Source organism: Rhamphochromis longiceps, linkage group LG23 (assembly GCF_057381845.1).
Source record: "Rhamphochromis longiceps isolate RC_006_pf linkage group LG23, R_longiceps_female_GT1.1, whole genome shotgun sequence".
In the NCBI taxonomy this organism is placed as follows: domain Eukaryota; kingdom Metazoa; phylum Chordata; class Actinopteri; order Cichliformes; family Cichlidae; genus Rhamphochromis; species Rhamphochromis longiceps.
In genome coordinates, this window is record NC_140578.1 from 627417 (window position 1) to 649448 (window position 22032).

The 22032-nt window shown below is 45.8% G+C and overlaps 1 protein-coding gene across 3 annotated transcripts in view; it reads right to left on the reverse strand.

Annotated features, from left to right (window-relative positions):
- Positions 1-22032, reverse strand: part of rnf220b (ring finger protein 220b) — a 28015-nt gene that overhangs the window by 2233 nt on the left and 3750 nt on the right. The window contains exons 3-13 of one of the 3 annotated variants that reach the window (XM_085399262.1): positions 7091-7217; positions 6193-6235; positions 6006-6098; positions 5361-5403; positions 5016-5105; positions 2551-2594; positions 2145-2226; positions 1655-1751; positions 1442-1501; positions 1255-1319; positions 1085-1169 (exon numbers count right to left, since the gene is read on the reverse strand). In XM_085399262.1, coding sequence (XP_085255388.1) covers positions 1085-1169; positions 1255-1319; positions 1442-1501; positions 1655-1751; positions 2145-2226; positions 2551-2594; positions 5016-5105; positions 5361-5403; positions 6006-6098; positions 6193-6235; positions 7091-7217 — 829 coding nt within the window. Of the gene's footprint in view, positions 1-1084; positions 1170-1254; positions 1323-1441; positions 1502-1654; positions 1752-2144; positions 2227-2550; positions 2595-5015; positions 5106-5360; positions 5404-6005; positions 6099-6192; positions 6236-7090; positions 7218-22032 lie in introns of all 3 variants that reach the window. The other 2 variants (XM_085399261.1, XM_085399263.1) reach the window with 2 other exon arrangements.

A 22032-nucleotide genomic window follows, 5' to 3' on the forward strand; every position in this document is an offset into this window, starting at 1 on the left:
TGCTGGGACAAGCAACAGCTGGATCAACCTGCCTCCACGACGTCAAACTTTAATTTCAAGAGGCACAACTTTGGACATGGCTGCTGACCACGTCTCCTCTCATGTCTCCAGAGTTACCGGCTCAAAAATCCATCAAATACTCAACAAAGACGTATTCTTTCACTTTGACTGAAAGTCAGTTCATGGGCTCGTTGGAAACTTGAACAAAGTGTGTCAGACTTGCTAAAAACAAACCATTAATTGAACCATTTATGAAATTTGGGTTTAACAAATGTTGGTCCAGAGTGCAGGAAAGCATGAGCCCGCAGCAGGGAAAAACGATTTACCTTTAACCTCTAAAACTTCGTTTTTTATTAATGTTTATCGAACCTTCTGACATGTTTTAACCCTTTAAATCCTGAACCATGAAATAACTCCCTGAAATCTTTCATTTTTTGATAACGGACAGTTTGTTGGTCCTTTAGACAAAAGTCTTAATCGGCATGTGAAAGTTTTAATTTGCTACATGAGCCATGTTTTTGCAGTTTAGTCATTAAAAATGTTTCATGCAATTTATATCATTTTTTGAGGGTAAAAAAAAATCACGCTGATGATGTCACAAAAACACACGTATGAAATATGATACGCTGGGCTTTAACAGAAATTTGCAGATATGAGTTTTAGACTTTTTTATTGCTTAAAAATGTATTGTGCACTTTATTTAGATGGGGGGGGGGGGGGGGGGGGGGGGGGCACACTGATGAAGCCTGATAAACTCACAGAAACGTTTCTGCTGTATATGACAGAGTAGGCATGAAAGGGTTAACGACATAATGGATTAAAGGCAAAATACTCTTTGTTTACTTCTTTTTCCAATGAAATTTTTCATTAAAATTTGTTTATATGGCGTCAAATCACAACAACAATCGCTTCAGTGTGCTTTATGTTGGAAGGTGAAAACCCAACAATCAGACCTTTCTATGAATAAGCGCTTGGCGCCAGCGGGAAGAACAAACTCCCCGGGCTGCAACCGGCTTTAACAGTCTCTCAGTTTGTGTATAAATCTGTTAAACTGCAGATCTAACAACAGATCTAACAAACTCACATCTCTATCTCAGCGTTTTTGCAGGTTTGAGTGAGACCGGCTGCACTGCCATCCTGTTTCTCTCCACTGCTTGTAGACGGACTTCCTGGATACACAAACCAATGAGCAGATTACAGTTACATCCATAGTTTTAGGAACTGTGCTCAGCTGCCTCATTATTCCTAACTCACCATCATTTGACCATTTATTAAAGTCCAAGTTTACTCTGGATTCAGGCGGCACGCTGCTGCTGTTGCTGCTGAAAACAAACCAAAGTATATTTACCATCTGAAAGCATCTGAAACGGCTTTGAAATGAATTTAGTTCATATTTATCTAAATGAATACCGAGTGATCGTCACACATCACGGATACGTACTTCACTGCTGTCTCTTTGGAGCTTTCTCCCGAACAGGGAATCACGTCTGTGTCTGTGTATCTGCAAACGAAGTCAGGAGAAAAATACAGCAAAGTGTGCGAGGAAGAACTTTCTCCATGTGCGCGTATATCCCAGTCCCCCCACTTTACTGTAAACGCATTAACATTAACATGCTGTTTAGCGTGCACGCTGGCGTTCTCTTCAGAAGGATACTGTGCCCGGCCGTACTCCAGCGTGTCATCTCCGTCCACGTCCAGGTCTGCATCGCTGTCTCGACACTCCTTAGAGGTGGTGCTCACCAACATTGCACCTGGTGACACAGATTCAAATGGGAATCATTGTTAACAGCCACGTTAGTGATGAGGAAAACGCGACGTTGCCCGTGTATCTGCTGTGACTGCGCCTGTCAGTCAGTTTCCAGGTCAGAGCTGCTCCTCACGCCAAAGAAGCGGTTACTCTTAAGCCAACCTCCCAGGCATCCTGCTGCGCCGTAATCTGGACTGAAAAGTTCAGCGCTTCTTCAGCTGCCACTCAGTCACAGTATTCACCCTCCACTGAACAAGATCACACACGTGGGTACCTCAGTGGTGCACACACACACACACACACACACACACACACACACGCACGCACACACGCACGCACGCACACGCACGCACGCACGCACGCACGCACACACACACACACACACACATTCACTTACCTTTAAAGCCTATAGACGCCATCTGTATCCTTCTCCTCTCATTCCAGTCGTCCTCCAATGCCAACAGGTCTGCCGACCCCTCCTGAAAACAACGCCGCGCACACACATGTACACACAAAGACACACATCGGGTCACATGTTCTCTGTCTGGACGAACACGCCCATATGCCTCCTGTAGCCCGGAGCTACATATCTGCCTCACAGCCGTGAACCGGCGCTCGCGGCGCTTTCACGTGGATACACAGCGAGCTGACAGTGATCCGTGCGCCACGTGAACAAAGCCAGGCAACAACGTCTCGGGGTTCAAGGTCAGCGTGTCACACGTTACATATATTCATCTCTGATTACAACACAAATGTCAGGGAAACAAATACTTGCATCTGACTCGTGTGCTTGGAGAGCCTACCTGTGCTTCCTCTGGTTTTCTCCTCTTCAGCTTTCCCATCCTGACTGAACACAGAACACACAGAAGAAATACTGTTAATAATGGTTAAAGGGGACGAGGCATTAGCTTTGGGGTTTAAATCAACACCATCAAACAAGTCGCATGATTTTTAGTAACACTATTGAATTATGTGTAATGAATAACTGGGGTATAACTTATTTGTTCCTGTACATAAAAACGTGCGAGTTTGAGTCGCTGTTCCATCTAAAGAAGCCGAGCTTTGTCCTAAACTGTGATAGGAGGTCACCGAGCTGCGTGAAGACTAACATGACCACGGGTCATTCAAACAGGTTCACACTGAGCCCAGAGCAAAAGAAAGACAAGCCAAAAATATTCATATTAATATTTACAGCTCTATTTATTACCTCCATATTATTATATTTTTATTTAAATAAAAGATAAAAATACTGATAAATAACAGGATAAATTATGCAAAGACTACACTGTGAGTCAGCAGCTAAAAGTAGTGCATGAATGGTTCAAGCTCCCAACGTCCTGCACTCAACACTTCACATGCAAACAGTGAAGAAAGCGAATAGTGGTGGAAGAGGTACCGACAGCTTTCACTTCAGTAGTAAAACCAGTGTGGAAGTATTACAGGTAAAGTTCTGCTCTCACACAATAAATCCAGTGAAAGTGTTCATTAAATAAATGAATAAATTTCTTTTCCTTTCAATATTAGAGCCTCACCTTTATAAATGATGTGTCATGTATTTAATTTAATCTTAAAGGAACAAAAAGTCATGATTGTTCATGTGCAGACAGAGGAAACACTCAAACGTAAAATTCACCTGCTTGTGGAAACCGTCTCGTTCACTTCTAATAACTTCCAACATTTAAAAGCCGGAAATATGGATGCGACACTGAAAACTACTGAGTTCTGTTTCTGTGTGAGCTCACTCCACAAACTGTACAAGCTGGCCGCATTGATGCACGAGGCCCTTAAAGCAGAGACAAGCAGATGCTTCGCGTGGACAGAAGCTGCAGTACGGGATTCAAAGCGGCCCCCCCGTCCCCGTGCTGTCATCCCACCGTCCTCCCCCGCTTTCCTCTCTAAAAATATGAAAGCTAACATGGCAGAACACCAACTGAACCTCCTCTCCTCTCCCTGCCCTGACTGACTGCAGATTGCAAAAGGGGACATTAAGTTTTAAGGCCCTCTAATTCCCTGCTGGATGACAGTGGCCCCCGAGGGGAACGCACGGCGAGCCGGTGGCTGTGACCCGAGTGCCGCAATCCCAGCAAACATAATGAGGGTTAAAGAGACGGTCATAGATGAGGAGGAGCTCATCAAACTACGAAGACAGAGGGAGAGAGAGAGAGAGGTTGATTAATCAACAGAGGACCCCCCTCCTCCTCCTCCTTCCACTCTCTTCTTCTTCCTCCCTGACGTGTATTTAGAAGCTCATTATGCTGTCCGGTTATAAGGCCCAATAAAGGCTAACAGACCTCGACAGCAGTGGCAGTTTGAAGAGTCAGCTAAGAGCTGCAGAGTCTCCGCGGGAATAATAACGGGAGCAGGAAGTCTGCGGCGTCAGCCGCCGCCGGGACGCTGCGCAGGTTTCTGTATTCGTGCAGAAATGCTGTCAGCCTACTTTCAAACATGCTACATGCTATCATTTATTCATTTATTTAGAAATGGCTGGAAACTGTTCAGGGCTGAGTTTCTGTTACAAGCTTCTGTGGAAAAGAACCAGAAACAAGTCCTGATCTGGTTACTGCAGATCTACAAAGCCTTCATTTGTCTCTTAGCGTGACGCACGGCGCGAACACCATCATAAGCTCCGCGGCTGAGCCGTAACGGTAACTACCCGCACGCTTCAGAGGAGAAAATAGTTCCTACGTGAAACATTTACACAACACTGTTTGTGGGTTTTTGTGTGAGAGTAACAGTGTCAGAAATCTCAGTACGTGCCTCTCCCTACCCCCGCTCGCAGCAGATGGCCCCGCCCCTCCCTGAGCCTGGCTCTGCCGGAGGTTTCTTCCTGTTAAAAGGGAGTTTTTCCTTCCCACTGTCGCCAAAGTGCTCACAGGGGGTCTTTATCTTACAATGTAAAGCACCCTGAGGCAACAGTTTCTGTGATTTATAATAAAATGAGTTTGTCATTGGGAAACACGTTTTTTAGATTTTTATTAAAAAAAGCAGCTCAGGTGGAATAAATATTAATCTGGTATCGTAAGGATGTTTCACATTTCATGAAAAGTTTTTGAGACACTTGAAAAGTCAATAGCAGCTATTTCAGGATTAAAAGCATGAACATAATTATATCCATTCAACTAAATAAATACTGACTGATTAGTGAGCTGATGTACTAGTGTCAGAGGTGGGTCTTTTATAAAATAGGAAAAAGTAGAAATGAATAAAATAAATGTTTCTTGTGTGTGTGTCGAATCCTCAGTGAAAAATGCTTCTCAGTGTTTCTTACCAGCTTGTGCGCAGTCTAGGTGGGCTCCTGCGCTGTGGGGGCGTAATGGGGCAGATTTGACGTAGCACCTGCACCAGCAGAGGTCATCGACTGTTAACATATCAAGGGGTCAAAGTTTAAAGGTTAATAGCTCCTCTGCTCGTGGGGGCGCTAGGCCAGCTGAGATGGTGTGGGAAAAGAGGTGATATCTGAATGACTGGTGAGGGTGGGGACGACGAGCGTGAACAAAATATCTTTTTCATCTTCTCAACTTTACGGCGTGACAGTCGCCTGGTCTGGACTCTGAACCACAAACTGAGTGTGCGGCACAGAAACACAACATTCGGTCCACGTGGATCAACGTACCGTTTAACCTGGTGTGTCTGTTGGCCCGGACGCGGAGAAACGTCTGCAACAGAGGAGAAAACATCATTTGCACTCAAAAAAACTGTCCATAAAAATAGAAGATGCTGTTGGAGGAAGCTGTCACGGAAAAAAGAGACTTAATTATGCAGGTAATGTTTGTGCCCTGTGATCTGAACGCTGCCGCTGTGCTTCTCCGTGTTTACATCACTGTGTGTCTGCTGCTCTTTGTGAAGATGCTGCGTAGGATAGATTGTATCTGATGAAGCTGTTAGTTCTCGTTCTGAGGGTCGAATGCTGCCTTCGTTCTCACAGATATGCACAAGCTGTTCTTTGTCGCCTGTGTTGTGATCACAAGAGATGAGTCTCACTTCCTACCCGCTGCAGATGGATACTTGTAAAGGCCCCACAGCATCACACAGGCTGAGTATTTCTAACTTAGACATGCGCGCATTTCAACCCAATCCTTAGAAACTAAAGCAGCAAAAGGAAAACAACAACTTTATATTTTTGTGAGGTCAGCGGCACAAGGATGCAGCGTTTGACACTCTGGGATGAGACCCCGTTGGGTTTCATAAACTGGTAATTGTAAGGTTTTATTTAATGCTTTACAATATGTTCATTACAATGCACTCTTTAAAATCCTACCTGGTATCGGTCAGAGTGGGCCTCCTCGGCCGGTCGAGGGGGCGAGGTGGGCGAACTTCCCTCTCGCTTGATGTGCAGGGACAGTGAAAGAGGCTGGAGCCCGAAAAAGAAAGAATCAAGTCAAAGGCAGGACGACGGCTACTGACCGACTTCCTGAATGTGCTGAAAACATCACAGCTACGTGTACCTTTGGCGTCCTTATGAAGTGGTCGTGCTGGACCGGAGTTGCACTATAATAACACAGAAGCTCGTATGTTAAACCTGTTTTTACTGTGCATAAGTCAACAACACAATGTGCCCACAAAACCTACAAACACAATATTGTGTTTTAAATGTCATCTGGTGAACAACCTCTGCTCTTATCTTGTCTGGATTTGTATCCGAGTCCGTGTGTAACCTCATTTTACTCCTTCTCACATTGTGTCTGTCACACGGATACTGTAGACACACACACACACACACACACACACACACACACACACACACACACACACACACACACACACACACACACACACACACACGGTGTCCCCGTGGGCCAAGTTCAATTTGAAACCATTACTGTCCACGGAGCGGTCGTTAAGCAGATTTGGAGTGTAATGCCTTTATTGGAGAAATCATTCTTCTGTTCTAAGCAGCAGGTAATGTGTGTGTGTGTGTGTGTGTGTGTGTGTGTGTGTGTGTGTGTGTGTGTGTGTGTGTGTGTGTGTGTGTGTGTGTCTGATCTATGCGTATGTTTTAGACCAAAGCAGCCATTAACAGAACATTATCTGCCTGCTCTATGAGTTGTTGCCTTGAGGCCAGAGGCTATAATATGAAATATGTAGGGAACAATGAGGCGGCTTGTAAACACTGCACGCAGGTGACAGAGAAGAAGGCAGCTACCACCTGGGGAAACTGAAGGGGGGGGGGCATCCAGAGAGAGGGATCTGTCTACTTTAATTATCACCTCAAAGCTGAAGAGAACAGCAAGAAAATGACAAACAGATAAACGGAGGTAGTGTAAACTTTTTAGACGGTGGTAAGAGGGAAACGTTCTTTGCCGTGAAATAAAGCAGAGGATCCTCAGGGCGTGAGCGTGATACCTGATCTGCAGCTGGGCGAGTTTGGCTAACTCCTGCTCCATGTGCTCCTGCAGCTCTCCGGGTCGCAGCACGGCCTTGCAGACCGGACACGCCGGGGCCTGAGCGTCATACAGACCTTTGACTTTGCCTGCGAACGTGAGGTGTTTACAGTTAGAGGTGCTGATGGAAAACTGCGTCGTGACAGTCATGAAAACCCTGTTTGCTGTGCACAGACTGTTAGACTCAAATACTTAACCCTTAACTTTAAATGGATACAAATTTTATTAGTCGCATAAGAGACATTTCTTTTTTTTTAAAGAGCATTTAATCTTCCTCCTTCAGAGGGTTTGAGAGGCTGAACAAGAACAAGGTGAATCCATCACTTACTTTATCACATGAAGGATTTTTCTACTGAGAGTTTCAGTTTTATGATTTTCATTAAATTTGTGTTCTGGGGACTTTATACGTAAGGTGGTGCATAAAGACTATTTATTGCACAGCGACATGTCAGCAAATGCTTCTGTTTCACAACATAAAAGAATAAATATTCATTACAGAAACAGAACACAATCACAACAGCATGAAGTGATTCGTTTATTAAAATCTGCAGTTTTTATGCTTAATGATCCAGAAACATCTCAAACATCAGAGGTAAGCAGCATTCAAATACACTGTGACGAGTAACTGTCGCACACGTGGCAGATCAAAGTTGAACAGGTGGCTAAAAGCAGAATACTCGAGTAAATGTTGGCTACTTGGTTACTTCAGACATTCAGTAGCTGCTTGGAGCCCTGAGTGTGTTTCTGTGTGTTTAGTGGACCCGTCTTTACTACAGACAGGCAGCGGTGGTGAGAGTAAAATCAGGTAACACACACACCTTAACACGGTGCGACGGCCCCCTGCTGTCAGTGTGTTGGCACCATAGGCTGTCAATAGGAACATTACCCAGGAGGGCCACTCGGCCCATTGGGCCCCACTGATGGATTACTGCCATAAGCAGACAGCTGGGAGCAGCTCTACTATATCTAGATTTTGCCTAGTAGATGAGGTGATTTACTCCTGAAAGCCATCAATCATACGGGGAGGGCTCGTAGGCAAGACGCACCTAATTTTCCATCTGGGCACAGCCGAGGGGGAAAATGACGCCGTGTGGCGATCCCAGTTTGTTTTAGCAAAGAAGATGACAAACAAGTTTGTGCTGTAAATATGGGACTGAACTTCAGGACCCTGTCATGACACTGGACTAACACTTTGCTCGGCTCCGAGTCCAGATGACCAGCCATACTCGGGCTTGTCTATCAGCCGTCGTCCCCTGACATCAGTTGCGCTGTGGGACCCATAATGAGGAAACAAATGGGGCAAAATGGCCTCTAAATAAAACATGGGGTTGAAAATAGAAAGTGGAGTCAGGTGTCCTTGAGAGAGTGACAGCTCCCCCCCACCAAACACACCCCCCTGCCTTTTTTGCATCCCCTAGCGGAAGCCTAAATGACTTTTCCCGACACGCATTGAGCGTTCCCGAGCTTTCCGCGCTCTGCCGCCCGGAACATGCAGGCGTCAGTAAACAATGAAATCTGTGGGCTGAAATTGAATTTATAACCACATTACCTGCACAGATAACGTCTGTGAATGGCGCCGCGATAAGAGCAATGGGATTTGATTTTCAGGTGTTTTATTGGTCCACTTTTTGGATAAGCCCCCCCTCATCTTACTACACCCCCACCCCACCCTACACCTCTGCTCCACACACATCAAATTTAATGGTGAGGGAGCGAGAATGTTTGGATGCACAGAGGAGTGTGTGTGTGTGTGTGCGTGTGCGTGTGTGTGCATGCGTGTGTGTGTGTGTGTGTGCATGCATGTGTGCGTGTGCATGCATGTGTGTGTGCGTGTGCGTGCATGCGTGTGTGTGCATGCATGTGTGTGTGTGCATGCATGCGTGTGTGCGTGTGTGTGCTGCGTTCTTGTAAGTGACAGTCGTTGCTTCATGAGCACCTTTTTACACGTCTCCATCGCCCTGCTGCTCTCCGCCCCTGCCCACATAAACGCTGTCAGTATCAGTCAGCCTCAGCTCGTCTTCAGCCTGGGGGGTCCGACACACACAACAGGGGCTGTAAAACCTGCCTGTGGGGCTTGTTAACTGTTCCCTCACTGGGGCAACTGGCTGGACTGGCCCTCTCTCACTGCACTGTGCTGAGTTTGACTGGCCCGTCTCCTGATGGATTCGCTGTCTGTCTCTGATTGTTTCCTTTTTCTGTCTTTGTGTCTCGCCGCTTCAGCACCTCCTTTCCTGTCTGTCTAGCCTTTGTCCAGCTGCCGCTTTCACCCTTGACTTACAGAGGCCCACTTGAGCTTGTTTGGCTGGATTTGTTGCCTCGTTCATGAGAGAACAAAATGCACAGATCAGATATTTATTTCTTACTGTTTTGTAGTTTATAGACGTGTACAGTGCAGGAGGCGCATGGACAAACATGCTAAAAACAGTCTTCGGCTCACCCCACCCCGCCTCACGGCGTGCCGCGTCTCTGCCTCGCCACTATTAACAGCAAACGTCCACGGCTTGTGCGAGTCTGTTGGAGCTCGAGGGTCCCGGGATCAGAATCCTGCTGACAAATCCTCAAAGCATCAAGCCTCCCCCGGGGCCAGTGTAATGGCCGAAGCCAACGCCCATATGACGGCTGCCAGTTCTGCTGATGCAGATGAAGCGGCGATGCCTAACGTGACCTTTAGTGAATGCCACATCGCATCAGGCCTGGATGTCACCCACTGACATTATGCTGGGGCACGAAACGGCTGTTCTGCAGGGGCAGACGTGGTGACGAGCGTCCCCCTGGTGACAAACCTGTAGACGTGGCGTAATTCTGATTGACGTGAGCAGGACTGGACGGCTTTGAATGGCAACGGACGTACGAGCAAGCGTCCAGGGCAGAAACTGAGGCTTTTTTTGCACAGCCTGGGTCTGTTTTTCTCTCTGTTCACTGGCTGAGTGCTGAGACAACTCACTCCAAATGGCATCATTATCCCAATCATCAAACAATTCTCTAAGCACATCAGAAATCCCTCCATAAAGCTGTAACAAGCACAGACTCTATATAACCAGTAGGCACATAGGGATCGGCGGGGGCAGAAAAGTTAACGCTTGGCGGCGAGCGCTGCAGCGGTGGGTTGTGCAGGCAGGTCCTTGGCACACTTTCAGAGGAGACGGAGGGCTATAAAAGCCATTGGCTCCTGCCACACCTGTACCCCTCCCTGTCCCGCGGCCTGCTTCCTATTTAAAAGCATCACATGCAGGATATTAGTCAGGGCTTTTTGTGAGGTAGAGCAAACCTCTGAGACAGAGGGAGGGGGGAGAGAAAGCATGCAGGCTGCCATTTGTTTTTTATTGGGGAAATAATGGCCTATTGAGAGGTTGGGTATTTAATGAGCAACATAATAGGCCCTGTAGTAACACATCTGCTATGTGCAAAGTCATTTCCTCAGCTTTCAAAGGCTGTAGCAGCAGCCTTTGAAACAGCAAGTCCAGTTGCCTTTGACTTAGTGCTTCTACATATCTGCTTTTTATTAATTGCAGAGTGGCTGCAGCGGTAATACCTGTGAGACAAATGTGCTGCTCGGCCTGGTGCTCAATCCTAACTGCATTCGGCGGCTTGGAAGGCACCTACGCTTCCTCTCCTGGCTTGACCTCAGATTTCTCACTGTCCAATCTAATTCCAGCATCCTTCAAAATATCCCTCCTACTCTGCAATCAATTGTGTTTAATGTATTAAAGACACTCGCCACAACCACGGCGACCTTTGGCCCCTGCGCAAATCAATGCCTCGTTAGACCGCTAATGATCATTCATTGACTAATAAGATCTGTATCAACCTCTTGTAGCGCATTGATTGGCCTTTGGCCTTTGTAGTGCAATGTGCATAACGCCAACAACAGCAGACAGCAGCTGTAAGTTGCAGAGAGTCAGATGATGAAAAAGCTCCTGGTGGGAATGGACGCCAATCCTGAACCCCAAATAGACTCATTCTGAAGCACCTCAGGCCAAAACCCTTCCCTCCTGCTCTGCAGATCAATGGACATAACCTCTCTGACCACGGGTCAATCAGCGCACAGACTCCCCCGCCTCCCCCTCTCGCTCTTTCTCTCTCTCATCTTCTCCATTAGTCACAATTGTTCCATCAGCTGCGGGTGTGGCCCAGCATACATGTGTCCAATCATCTCATTGATGGAGAGTGGACCGGCTAGCTGTGCGACTGCGTCCCTGTGACCATATTTCCTTTCTCAGGACCTCGGGGCAAAGATCGAACCCTGCCTCCGCTCCGCTCCGACCAATCAATCTGCCCCTCATTGAGATGCATGGCTCAATGATCTTTGATAGTGACTCCAGATTGGAGCGAGGAAGTGGAAGCTGTCCTTGGGTGTGTGTGAAAATACAGGCTTTAATCTTAATCAAGACCAAATGTAATTAAATCTTGTGGCTTTAGATTAGAAACGTGGGCTCCTCGCTGTCTTTACAGACCAGCTTCGTTTACATAACCTGACCCTGAATCTATTTTCAGGACTTCTGGACCAAAAGTCTTTCAAGTCCAACATGAAATGTGTTACTGTTTCCAGTTCACTGATATAGCAACACACTCAATGCAAAACTTCAGCTGCTGCTGACGCAGGCAGCGTGTCTACAAGTGTGCTGTTGTCTATCCTGATACGCTGAAGAAGAAGAAGCACGCCAGTGAGCACGGGGAAAGATGGTGACTGCAATCACTGATAACAAAGCCAGTAAAGTCGTGTACTTTGTTGTCCTAAAACACACGTTAGTAGTTGTTTTAGGGTTTTATTTAAACAGGTTTGTGAAATCAGCTGTAGTCCACAGGTCAGGATGTTTGCATGTACTTAAATCCCTGTAAGAAGTTCAAGAGAAAATCCTGTTTTTAACTTTGGAGTCAAACTGGGTGTTAAAAACTGCGCAAAACTGTGTGAAACTGTAAAACTGTGTAAAACTGTAAAACTGCGTAAAACTGTGTGAAACTGTAAAACTGTGTAAAACTGTGTAAAACTGTGTGAAACTGTAAAACTGTGTAAAACTGTAAAACTGCGTAAAACTGTGTGAAACTGTAAAACTGTGTAAAACTGTAAAACTGCGTAAAACTGTGTAAAACTGTAAAACTGTGTAAAACTGTAAAACAGCGTAAAACTGTGTAAAACTGCGTAAAACTGCGTAAAACTGTGTAAAACTGTGTAAAACTGTGTAACACTGTGTAACACTGTGTGAAACTGTAAAACTGTGTAAAACTGTAAAACTGTGTGAAACTGTAAAACTGTGTAAAACTGTAAAACTGTGTGAAACTGTGTAAAACTGTGTAACACTGTGTAAAACTGTAAAACTGTGTAAAACTGTAAAACTGTGTAAAACTGTGTAAAACTGTGTAAAACTGTAAAACTGTGTAAAACTGTGTGAAACTGTAAAACTGTGTAAAACTGTAAAACTGTGTAAAACTGTGTAAAACTGTGTAAAACTGTAAAACTGTGTAAAACTGTGTGAAACTGTGTAAAACTGTGTAACACTGTGTAACACTGTGTGAAACTGTAAAACTGTGTAAAACTGTAAAACTGTGTGAAACTGTAAAACTGTGTAAAACTGTAAAACTGTGTAAAACTGTGTAAAACTGTGTAACACTGTGTAACACTGTGTAACACTGTGTGAAACTGTAAAACTGTGTAAAACTGTAAAACTGTGTGAAACTGTAAAACTGTGTAAAACTGTGTAACACTGTGTAACACTGTGTGAAACTGTAAAACTGTGTAAAACTGTAAAACTGTGTAAAACTGTGTAACACTGTGTAACACTGTGTGAAACTGTAAAACTGTGTAAAACTGTAAAACTGTGTGAAACTGTAAAACTGTGTAAAACTGTGTAACACTGTGTAACACTGTGTGAAACTGTAAAACTGTGTAAAACTGTAAAACTGTGTGAAACTGTAAAACTGTGTAAAACTGTAAAACTGTGTAAAACTGTAAAACTGTGTAAAACTGTGTAACACTGTGTAACACTGTGTGAAACTGTAAAACTGTGTAAAACTGTAAAACTGTGTGAAACTGTAAAACTGTGTAAAACTGTAAAACTGTGTAAAACTGTGTAAAACTGTGTAAAACTGTAAAACTGTGTAAAACTGTGTGAAACTGTGTAAAACTGTGTAAAACTGTAAAACTGCGTAAAACTGTGTGAAACTGTAAGACTGTAAAACCGAGTTGGTACTGAGCGTGCACATTTGTCCCTGTTTAAAATGAGTTACATGATGCGACAAAGTTAAGGTTCACTTAAGGTTAAGAGAAAACCGAGTTTCAGTAAATATTGAGGTTTAGAGGAAGTCGGGGGACAGTCAGGTATAAACCCCCCCCCCCCCCCCCCCCCCGATCTTTTCACACTATAAAAACAGACTTTTTTAAGCTGAGACTTTAATATTTTAATGAGCCATTAAGACTTAAATATGTGCAGGACATTTGCTCAGACTTACTGGTACTATTTTACGCTTTTTAAAGAGCTGTGATGTGGTTCTTTGTTCACGTGAGGATCAAACGCAGTGTAATTTGGTAACTGAGCGTCTGTTTGGGTCACTGGATCAGCCAAACTTCAAATCAGGTCAAACTTTCCTTTGTACATTTTCAAAGTGGTCCTGACTTGATGTAACTTCTTTGTATTAGTTACTCTGAACACCTTATTCCTGAAACAACCATTACAGGGAAAAACCCAAACCAGCTGCACAGCAATGAAATCAGCTTACAAGAAAAGGGCTAAAGCTGCGGGCCACAAAGTGTCAGCTCTCGACTCTGGCATGCTTTTGCTGAGCGCTGTCTGTCAAAGTCATGCCGTCACTTTGGATCAGGAAGCCAGTGACAACGGACAGCGACAGCGCCGTTCACCGGCGGTCTGTCAGTCATTCTGATGGCGACAACCTGCACTCACAAGACAGCCTGAAACACACAGATATCCGGCTCTGTCTCACTCTGTCAAAACCTGAAGCTCTCTCAAGACTCTAAAGGCAACCAATCTCCCTCTGCAGTTTTCAAAGTTTAACTTAAATGTATTTTTGCCAGGAGGGAGAAGAGAAATATGACAATTCGATGACGATATCTACGACACAGTGGCCACCACTCTCCTCTAAAGTAAGGGTGGAATAAGCAGGTGTTTGAGCTGGCCTCTGAAAGTCGGGAAACACCAGCAAATTGTCAGAAAAGCCTTCCAGCAGTAGCAAAGGTTTCCTGCACGTTAGCAACTGCAACTCCTCTGATCTGGTTAATGCAATATTTCTTTTATGTAGCAAACAATCATTAATGTTCAATCAATGGATCAATGAGTTCTGCAGTGTTTCTTTAGCACAGGTGTTTATGAGAAAGAGGCAGGATGACAGAAAGAGACGCTAACAGACACATCACTCCAAAAATACAGATCGCTATTACCCAGACCGCTGATTAATACACATTAATGCTCGCTCGCTCTCCTATTATTCCGTGGCGTCCTCATCACGTCTCATTTTCATTTCCCTTCTCACTCGTTCTCTCAATTAGTGCTTAATAAGGAGAAAATGAGGGGATCGCTCTGTTGCTTGCAAGGACTCGACTTTTCTAAACAGATCGAGACAAACACTGTGTGTGTGTGTGTGTGTCTCACACTCACAGTTTAATTAGTGCAGCAGGACACTGACACTGACACCGCGGACTTTTCTTTTACTTTATTACCTCGTCTCCTCGTCCGGTTCTCCGGTCCGGAGACGAGCGTGGTTGACAGGTGTGACACGCAGACGCACGCACCGTAGCTTTGCCTCATTAAACAAACGTAAGGCCAGAATTTTAGTGTTTGTAACGCACCAAAACTCGACAGGAGCAAAGCCTGCCACTCTTATTTAAAACAGGAAAGAAAGATTAACTCGATTTGAACTGTTGCATGAAGCACGCTGTGGAAACGCAGACGAGGTCCACAGACGGTGCTGAGAGGCTACAGAGAAGCTGTTGGAGTATAATAAAAACAGAGATAACATGAGCTCTGCTGTTACGACTGATTGGACAAAAAGGAGAAAAAATGAAGATTTTGCTTCTACAGCTTCTTTAAAACACTGCTCTCTGAGAAGGAATCAGACCGGCTGAGAAGGAAGCATTTTTTATAAAACTGATCGCATGGATCAGCATCATTATCATCATCATCACTCTTCATCAATCAGCCTTAAGAAGGCTGCTCTTAAATTACCTGAACTAACTGAATTCAAGCATTTTTCTTGTGATTTTTCTGTTTGTTTCCTGTACTCGCTTCATTTGTTTAAAAGTGGAAACATACAGCATGAAGACTGGCAGGAAAAAAGGGGCAATTAAAATATGCTCCGATTAAAAGGAGAAAGATGAGCTCATAAAGAAAGAACAGAATTCATCTGGTTAGCCAGAGAGGAAATGATCGCACATTTAGTAACAACAGTCAGAGAAATAATAACTTACTGTCTTTGAGGTGATTAATACTAAAAACTCCTGAACGTGAGGAAATCGCACAGTTTGCTCAAAACCAACAAAAACCCTGCAGATGCTGTTTCAAAGAATCTGTTTTCATTCTGAAACGACTGCAGTCGTGCATGCCAGCGTTTGCCAAGAAAAAAGCCTGATCAGTCTGATCCACAGCTGTTACTGTGCCGTCTTTTTACACTGGATTGTTGCTTTAGCCAAGTCATTTTGACACAAACAAGCGCATACGCTGCCCAACTCGCTCCCACCTGTTTTCCCATCACACACCTGTCCCACATGCACTTTGTGCAGCGCAGGTGAGCAGTGGAAACCTCACCCATCAGGCAACAGCACTCTAGAGAGACTTAACTAGTAGCACACTTCAAACAAAGTCTGAATGGTTTGTTTTTTCCAGGCAATGTGTAGCCGGAAAAAAGGACCCCACATCGGGCCTGAAAGCAGTGTGAGCGGACAGCATCCTACTTTGGCTTCGTCCGTGAGCATCGCTGCAGATAAGACCTATCGCTCTCATCTCTCTCCTCGAGATAAGATCTGATACTGTCAGAAACGCCGCGCGACTGCTGCTGGTACGAGAGCACCACGAGCACCTGGTGTGTGATACACCTGTGTTTGGGTTAGTCACACTTCCTGAGGATGTTATTGTGTCTGCCTGGAGGAGCAAACAATTACAGCAGATGACGATGGTTTTATCTTCAAATGCTGGAAAGATACAGATGATTGAGCAGCTTCTCTTCAGTGACCCGCAGACACAAAGGCGAGGTTTTTAAGCGCTGATCGTGATAACTCATCGTGTACAAAGCGCCAAATTCTACAGAAATCCACGAGGACGACGTATTCTTCAAGGAAGGAAAGCACTTGCTGATGTTCGTCGTTCTTGTTTTAGCGTTCACGCTTTTATAGGTGAAAATAAAGTTTTACATTTCAGTCCATGTAGAAGTAAGAAAACAAGAGACAAATTACAACAGGACAAACAAGCAAAGTGAGAACAACTGCCTTAGAGGTGAGTCGTTGCATCAATCAGCCATTACAGTGCAAACAAAGGTGAGCCGTATATAACGCTGCTGTTTTCTTTTGTGGCAAAAGGGCGCAACAGCTCAGCCTGCAGTGTGAGGCACCCCGGCACAGACGGGCGCCTCTCCCGAATTAGATGCCTTGTTAGGAAAAAGATATAGTGAGCTTTAATACAAGGCTCTGAGCAGAGGGGACAAGCTGGAAAGGCTTTTGCTGTTTTTGTGTGCGACTGGTAAGAAATGTGTCTGCAAACACACATCTCAGTGTGTGTGTCATTTACACTCACTGCCGTGTAGCCGTGGTGAGCGCAGCGCCGTGTGAGCCCCCCGTCAGCAAACACAGGAGAACAAAGAGGCCGGTGGCAGCGCCAGCGGGTGTAGATCTTCTCCGCTGTGTTGTCACTCCGCGAGGTCACGCAGGCGCCGCTCACAGTTCACTCTCCTCCACATGACTGATCAGGAGACTGGACTGAACCGGGCAACACGCACCAAGGTCGGCTCAGAAGCAGCTCTAACCCTCAGCTGATGTGATAATGATCCAACATCAGTCTGATTTATTTATTTAATGCAGCAGCAGCTGCCTCGAAGCACTTTATACGGAGCCCGGCGCTAACACGAGCAAACTTAGAAGAGCTGCTTAGTGTTCAGGGCAATCCTGAAAGGATCTCATAATGTTTCGAGTAAGCAAACACAGATTTCTGGCACTTTGAACTTCCTGTTTCCTTACACGACAATCTTTTTTTTTCTAATAACAATATAATTACGCCTTCTTTTGAAACCTGTTCAAATAAAACTCCTGGGGATTCACAGCTGGCACAATTGCACTGCACATCTGCGTGCGGATCTCATTTTTCAGATGTCGGCGGGATTATTACAGAAGCGCTTTGACAGCGTTATGTAAGATCAGCCTCTGTGAGTCTCAGGATGGCAGCATTTGCATTGAAACAATCCACAGCATGTATCCCATAATCATTCAGCGATTGATTTGTGATTGGGCTAATAGGGTCGTGACCGAGACAATAGGACGTATAAAGAGTCTCTGCTCTCACTCGGCTTCACAGACTCGCAGCCGGCCTGCCGAGCGCTGCCTGTGTGGTCTGCGGGGACAATTAGCACAATCTCCATACTAATGGCAGTTTGTAATGGACACTGCTGAGCCTGCCAGCCGCTGCGTGCACGCCGGTTTCCTTGCATATGCATGTGTGTGTAAGGGAATGTTTGAATATGCGCATATCCTTCCTCCCTGTGTGCAGCTTGGCATCTCCTCAAGACGAGGTACAGATGATGCACTGAGCTTCTGGGCTGATGTATTTTTATGTGCGTGAGTGTAAGTCGCCCGTGTTTTACTGAGGCGAACCTCGTCTCCTCCCCTTTTGCTTGCAGCTCTAACCCTGCTCCACGGCCACTCATTAGCACCATAATAAAGACCTGAGACGACACGTAAAAGGTTATATACTGCTGGACTGCTGCTTTCCTACCAATTATCAGAGCTGTGATTTATGGCTGAGACCCAATGCAGCTCTCTGTGGAGAACTGGGGGAGTGTTTACACCTCTACACAGCGGGGTGAGGGGTCAGTCCTGCTAAACTTTGACCTTTCAGGCAGAGGTGCATAGCAGAGAGTTGGGCAAACAGTAAAGCACCGCTGGAAGCGACTTGATCGATCAGAGGGTCTTTAGGATGCACGTGGAAGTAATCTGTGCCGTTTCCTGTGCAGGAACGTGGTTATATAATTATTTAACCCCCCCACCCCAACTTTCAGTGTGTAAAATCACTCCCTGTTTGCTGAGTTGTTTGAGTTTCCCAACTCGGAGTGTGAAATTTATGCACTACACAACGCCGTCAAGAAGTTCCCACACTGGAAGGCAGAGACAGGAGCCCGTGGTGTATAAACCACTTTGCGCTAACAGTCCCACAGTGCATAACGCTGCATTTTATAGCAGGAGAATTTACCATCACACTGGGCAAAATGACAATTATTCATAAAAGTTCAAACTCTCAATTTGTTGCTCACTGGAGTAAACTGCTGGTGTCTCTTATATGGATACGCTGACATTTTCCAGGCCCCTGAAGTCATTTTCCTTTTATTCATTTTTTATTTTGTGAATCACCCCAAAAAATGCGCACTTGTTAATCAACAAAAAGTGCCAATCCTGCTCCCTGAGCCACTGAGTGATGTCAGGAAGTCGTGTATCTGGGAGGTGAAACTACCACGCCTGGCGTGCCTTTCACTTATTGGCTTTTGTCGAGCTCCTCCACAGCTGGGAGACTTGCAACAAGCACAATTGACATGCTGTAATGAGGTCTGTGTGTGTCACTGGCAGACAAGCGCTTACACACACACACGTATAGTTTCCATCATATATATGTGTTGGTTGCTGGCTGTTATCCAAGCATGCAGGATTGGTGGGGTCTTGCTGTCTGTCTCCTCAGCGGCATGTGTTTAACCCCAGAATTTGGCCTTCATGCCCTCCCTATCTGCCTCGCTGATTTGTTAAGCTCCAGGGACAGGACGAAGGACGTGTGTGTGTGTGTGTGTGTGTGTGTGTGTGTGTGTGTGTGTGCTACTTCTTACCAACACGGATTCAATCTAGCGAAACAGCATCTTTACCCCGAGCGTTTCCTATGCGCACACACACGTACGAAGGCTTTGATGTGAGATCACAGGCAGCAGGTCGATCAGCTGCACGTATAGAAAAGCAGAAACGGAGCAAAGAAAAGATGGAAAGAAGGCGTTCGTTTCAACGAGGAGGCTGTGTTAACGACCTCTGAGCCCCGCGCTCGTTACAACTCGCGCTCTTTACCTCGATGTCTCACACTCGAGCCTTCCACTCTGCAGCCACACCAGCTCGTGTGGGACGATCACGGCAGGAGACGGAGGCAGAGGCATCAACTACAAGATGTGTTATGACTCATGTTCTGTTGACCGTCTAACAGGTGCTGATGGTCACTGCAAAAAAAGACCCCCTCCTCCCCCCTGCTACTGTAAAATCTGCTTCCAGACCCACAGAAGTCTCGTCTGTCTGTGACGAGCAGTGTGGTCCACAGCCTCCTGAAGACGCTGGCATGTGTAGAGAACGCCTACACACACACACAAATGCTGCACACTCCATTTGCACATGCACAAACATATATGGGACCACACAGCGCACTTCTACACCAAGACAAGCTCCCTGCTTCCAGCCTTCATACGACGGAGAGAAGGAGGTAGAACAAAAAAAGCTGAGAAGACTTTCCCCTCCTGCCAGGATGAAAGCCTCCTTTAGTTGGGAGAACATTAGGAGGACAAACCACCATCACAACAGGAGGGGGAACAGCCAACCACGACGTGCTCTCACATCAAACGCAGCCACCATTAATATTGTAATGCTTCCTCCCCGAGCGCCGAAAACTAGGAACAAGACTGCAGTGTGGTCAGCGTACGAAGTGCTTACACCATGCAACTTTAAACAGACTCAGCATCGCCTCTCTGTGTGTGAAGCTGCCCGGTGACATTTCAGATCCTTTTTTATTTTCAGTCGGGAGAAAATGATGCTACACTTTTTTTCTACACCGTACTTTCCAATAAATGTGGTCTTATTTCCTTTAGTTCTTCATTTCCTGCCTCCTATTTTTACAAAACGTCACTTTTTGCAATGAACTTTTCTCACAGCACAGAAAAACAAAATCATAGCAAAGAACAAACCCTGCCCTGACGCATAAGGTTAGCGTGACTGTTGATGCATGCAGTCCATATGCTAGTCTGCCAGATAAGGAGTGTACACATAGGGAATTATAGCAGGTACTATATGTGTATGCATGAGCATTGAGTGGCTGCTATTGATCTCCTGTGGTCTGCTGGGGGATGTAAACACTGCGTCTTTCAACGAGAAGCTCAGCTCGATATGAACAGCCTTCAACGACAGCTGCACACAAAACACGGCAGGTGAGTCCTTCTTATCAAATCAGCAGAAACAACTGCAGTACGAGAGAGGCAGAGGTGTGAACGTGTAAGACAAGTTACAAGCACAATAAGTACATTTTTTAAAATGTGCGTTCGTGGTGGCTGCAGAAGCTGACAATATTCATATTTTCATGACCGAAGCAACACCAGCAGTCCTTAATTCACTTCCTAAGAAATGATAAATAAACTCATGTTCACCCAAACTCGCAGCAGCTTCGTTTGGAATGAGCTCAAACCATCATGTGCCACGCGCCACGTCTAAGGCGAATATCGATTCTGCTCGAGCCGCACGGCGTGCCAACAACCCGTGAGTAACCAACCGTGGAGGACACTTGCACACTGAGCGCATCTGGTGGAGACTCCTCCGAGTGTGTCATGCTTAAATGTTTCCCCGCTGATACCTTCCCGCGGGACGTCGTTTCACGCAGGTGAGACTCTCGGAGCCTTCTCTTCCAAGTGAGGGTAACGCCTCCAGCGGCTCATTCAAAGGCCGAGTGTGGCCCTTCTTGCGTGCAGGCTCGGCACTCGCTCAGGAGATCGTTTAGGCTTTCATTCATCATTTTTTCCAACCTGACACAAGTAAACATGCAGTATAAAGTACAGTCACGTTTTGGAGAGGCCGTTTGTGAAATACACCAAACAGTGCTAAAGATTTACAACTGACAAGGACGTTTTTTATTTACCAAAGAAAAGTTCAATTAAAAGTTTTGTTATCTGCTGTTTTTAATATTCTGTTTGCCTTCGCATGATTTCTGCAGGTGAAGGTGTTCTGGCAGCTGAATCCGCCGTTTAAGTGCTGCATCACAACACTAGTGCTCTCAAACATCTGGCTCCCATTATCACAGCTGTCACTTAGCTTTGCCACCACTGTGAGACGCACACACATGCACGTACGCACACACATGCACGTACGCACACGCAGCATCTGGCCCTGGCATGTTTTTTGCCACTCTACTCCTCCGGTTTCCCAAACTCGTGTTTCTGGTAAAGGAGCATTTTAGTTTCAGCTCAGTCCTGCAGTGGGAAGCGTCTCCCTGAGGAAAATAAGCACGACTCGCTCCAGTGAAGACATCTGTCCTTTGAAAGCGAGCGTGGCTGTTTGAACAGCTGTCAGTGCACACCGTGCATCTCAGACCTTCCCTGATAAAACGGCGGCGAGCCTGGGAGGGGAAATTGACACGAGGAAGACACTAAATGGACAGAAAAGGTGGCCGATGGCAATGACAGGCGACGCAGGTGGGGAGAGGTACGGTGTACCCGCTTGCTTGTCTGGACTGACAAAGAAACATGAGAGGAAACAAAACGCGTGGTCACCTGTGCGCACTGCTGGAGACAAAAACTCCTGCAGATCTTTCTGCTGATGGAAAACACCGAGGAGGAAGCTCACACAGGGAAAAGCCATTAGTTACTGTGCGTTCTGACAATGTAAATGTTTTGTATGTTTACAGGACCCGGTTTAAATATTCAGGTGTGCTGCGGAGCCACAGAGGGTCTCAGTACAAAGGGCCGAAAATG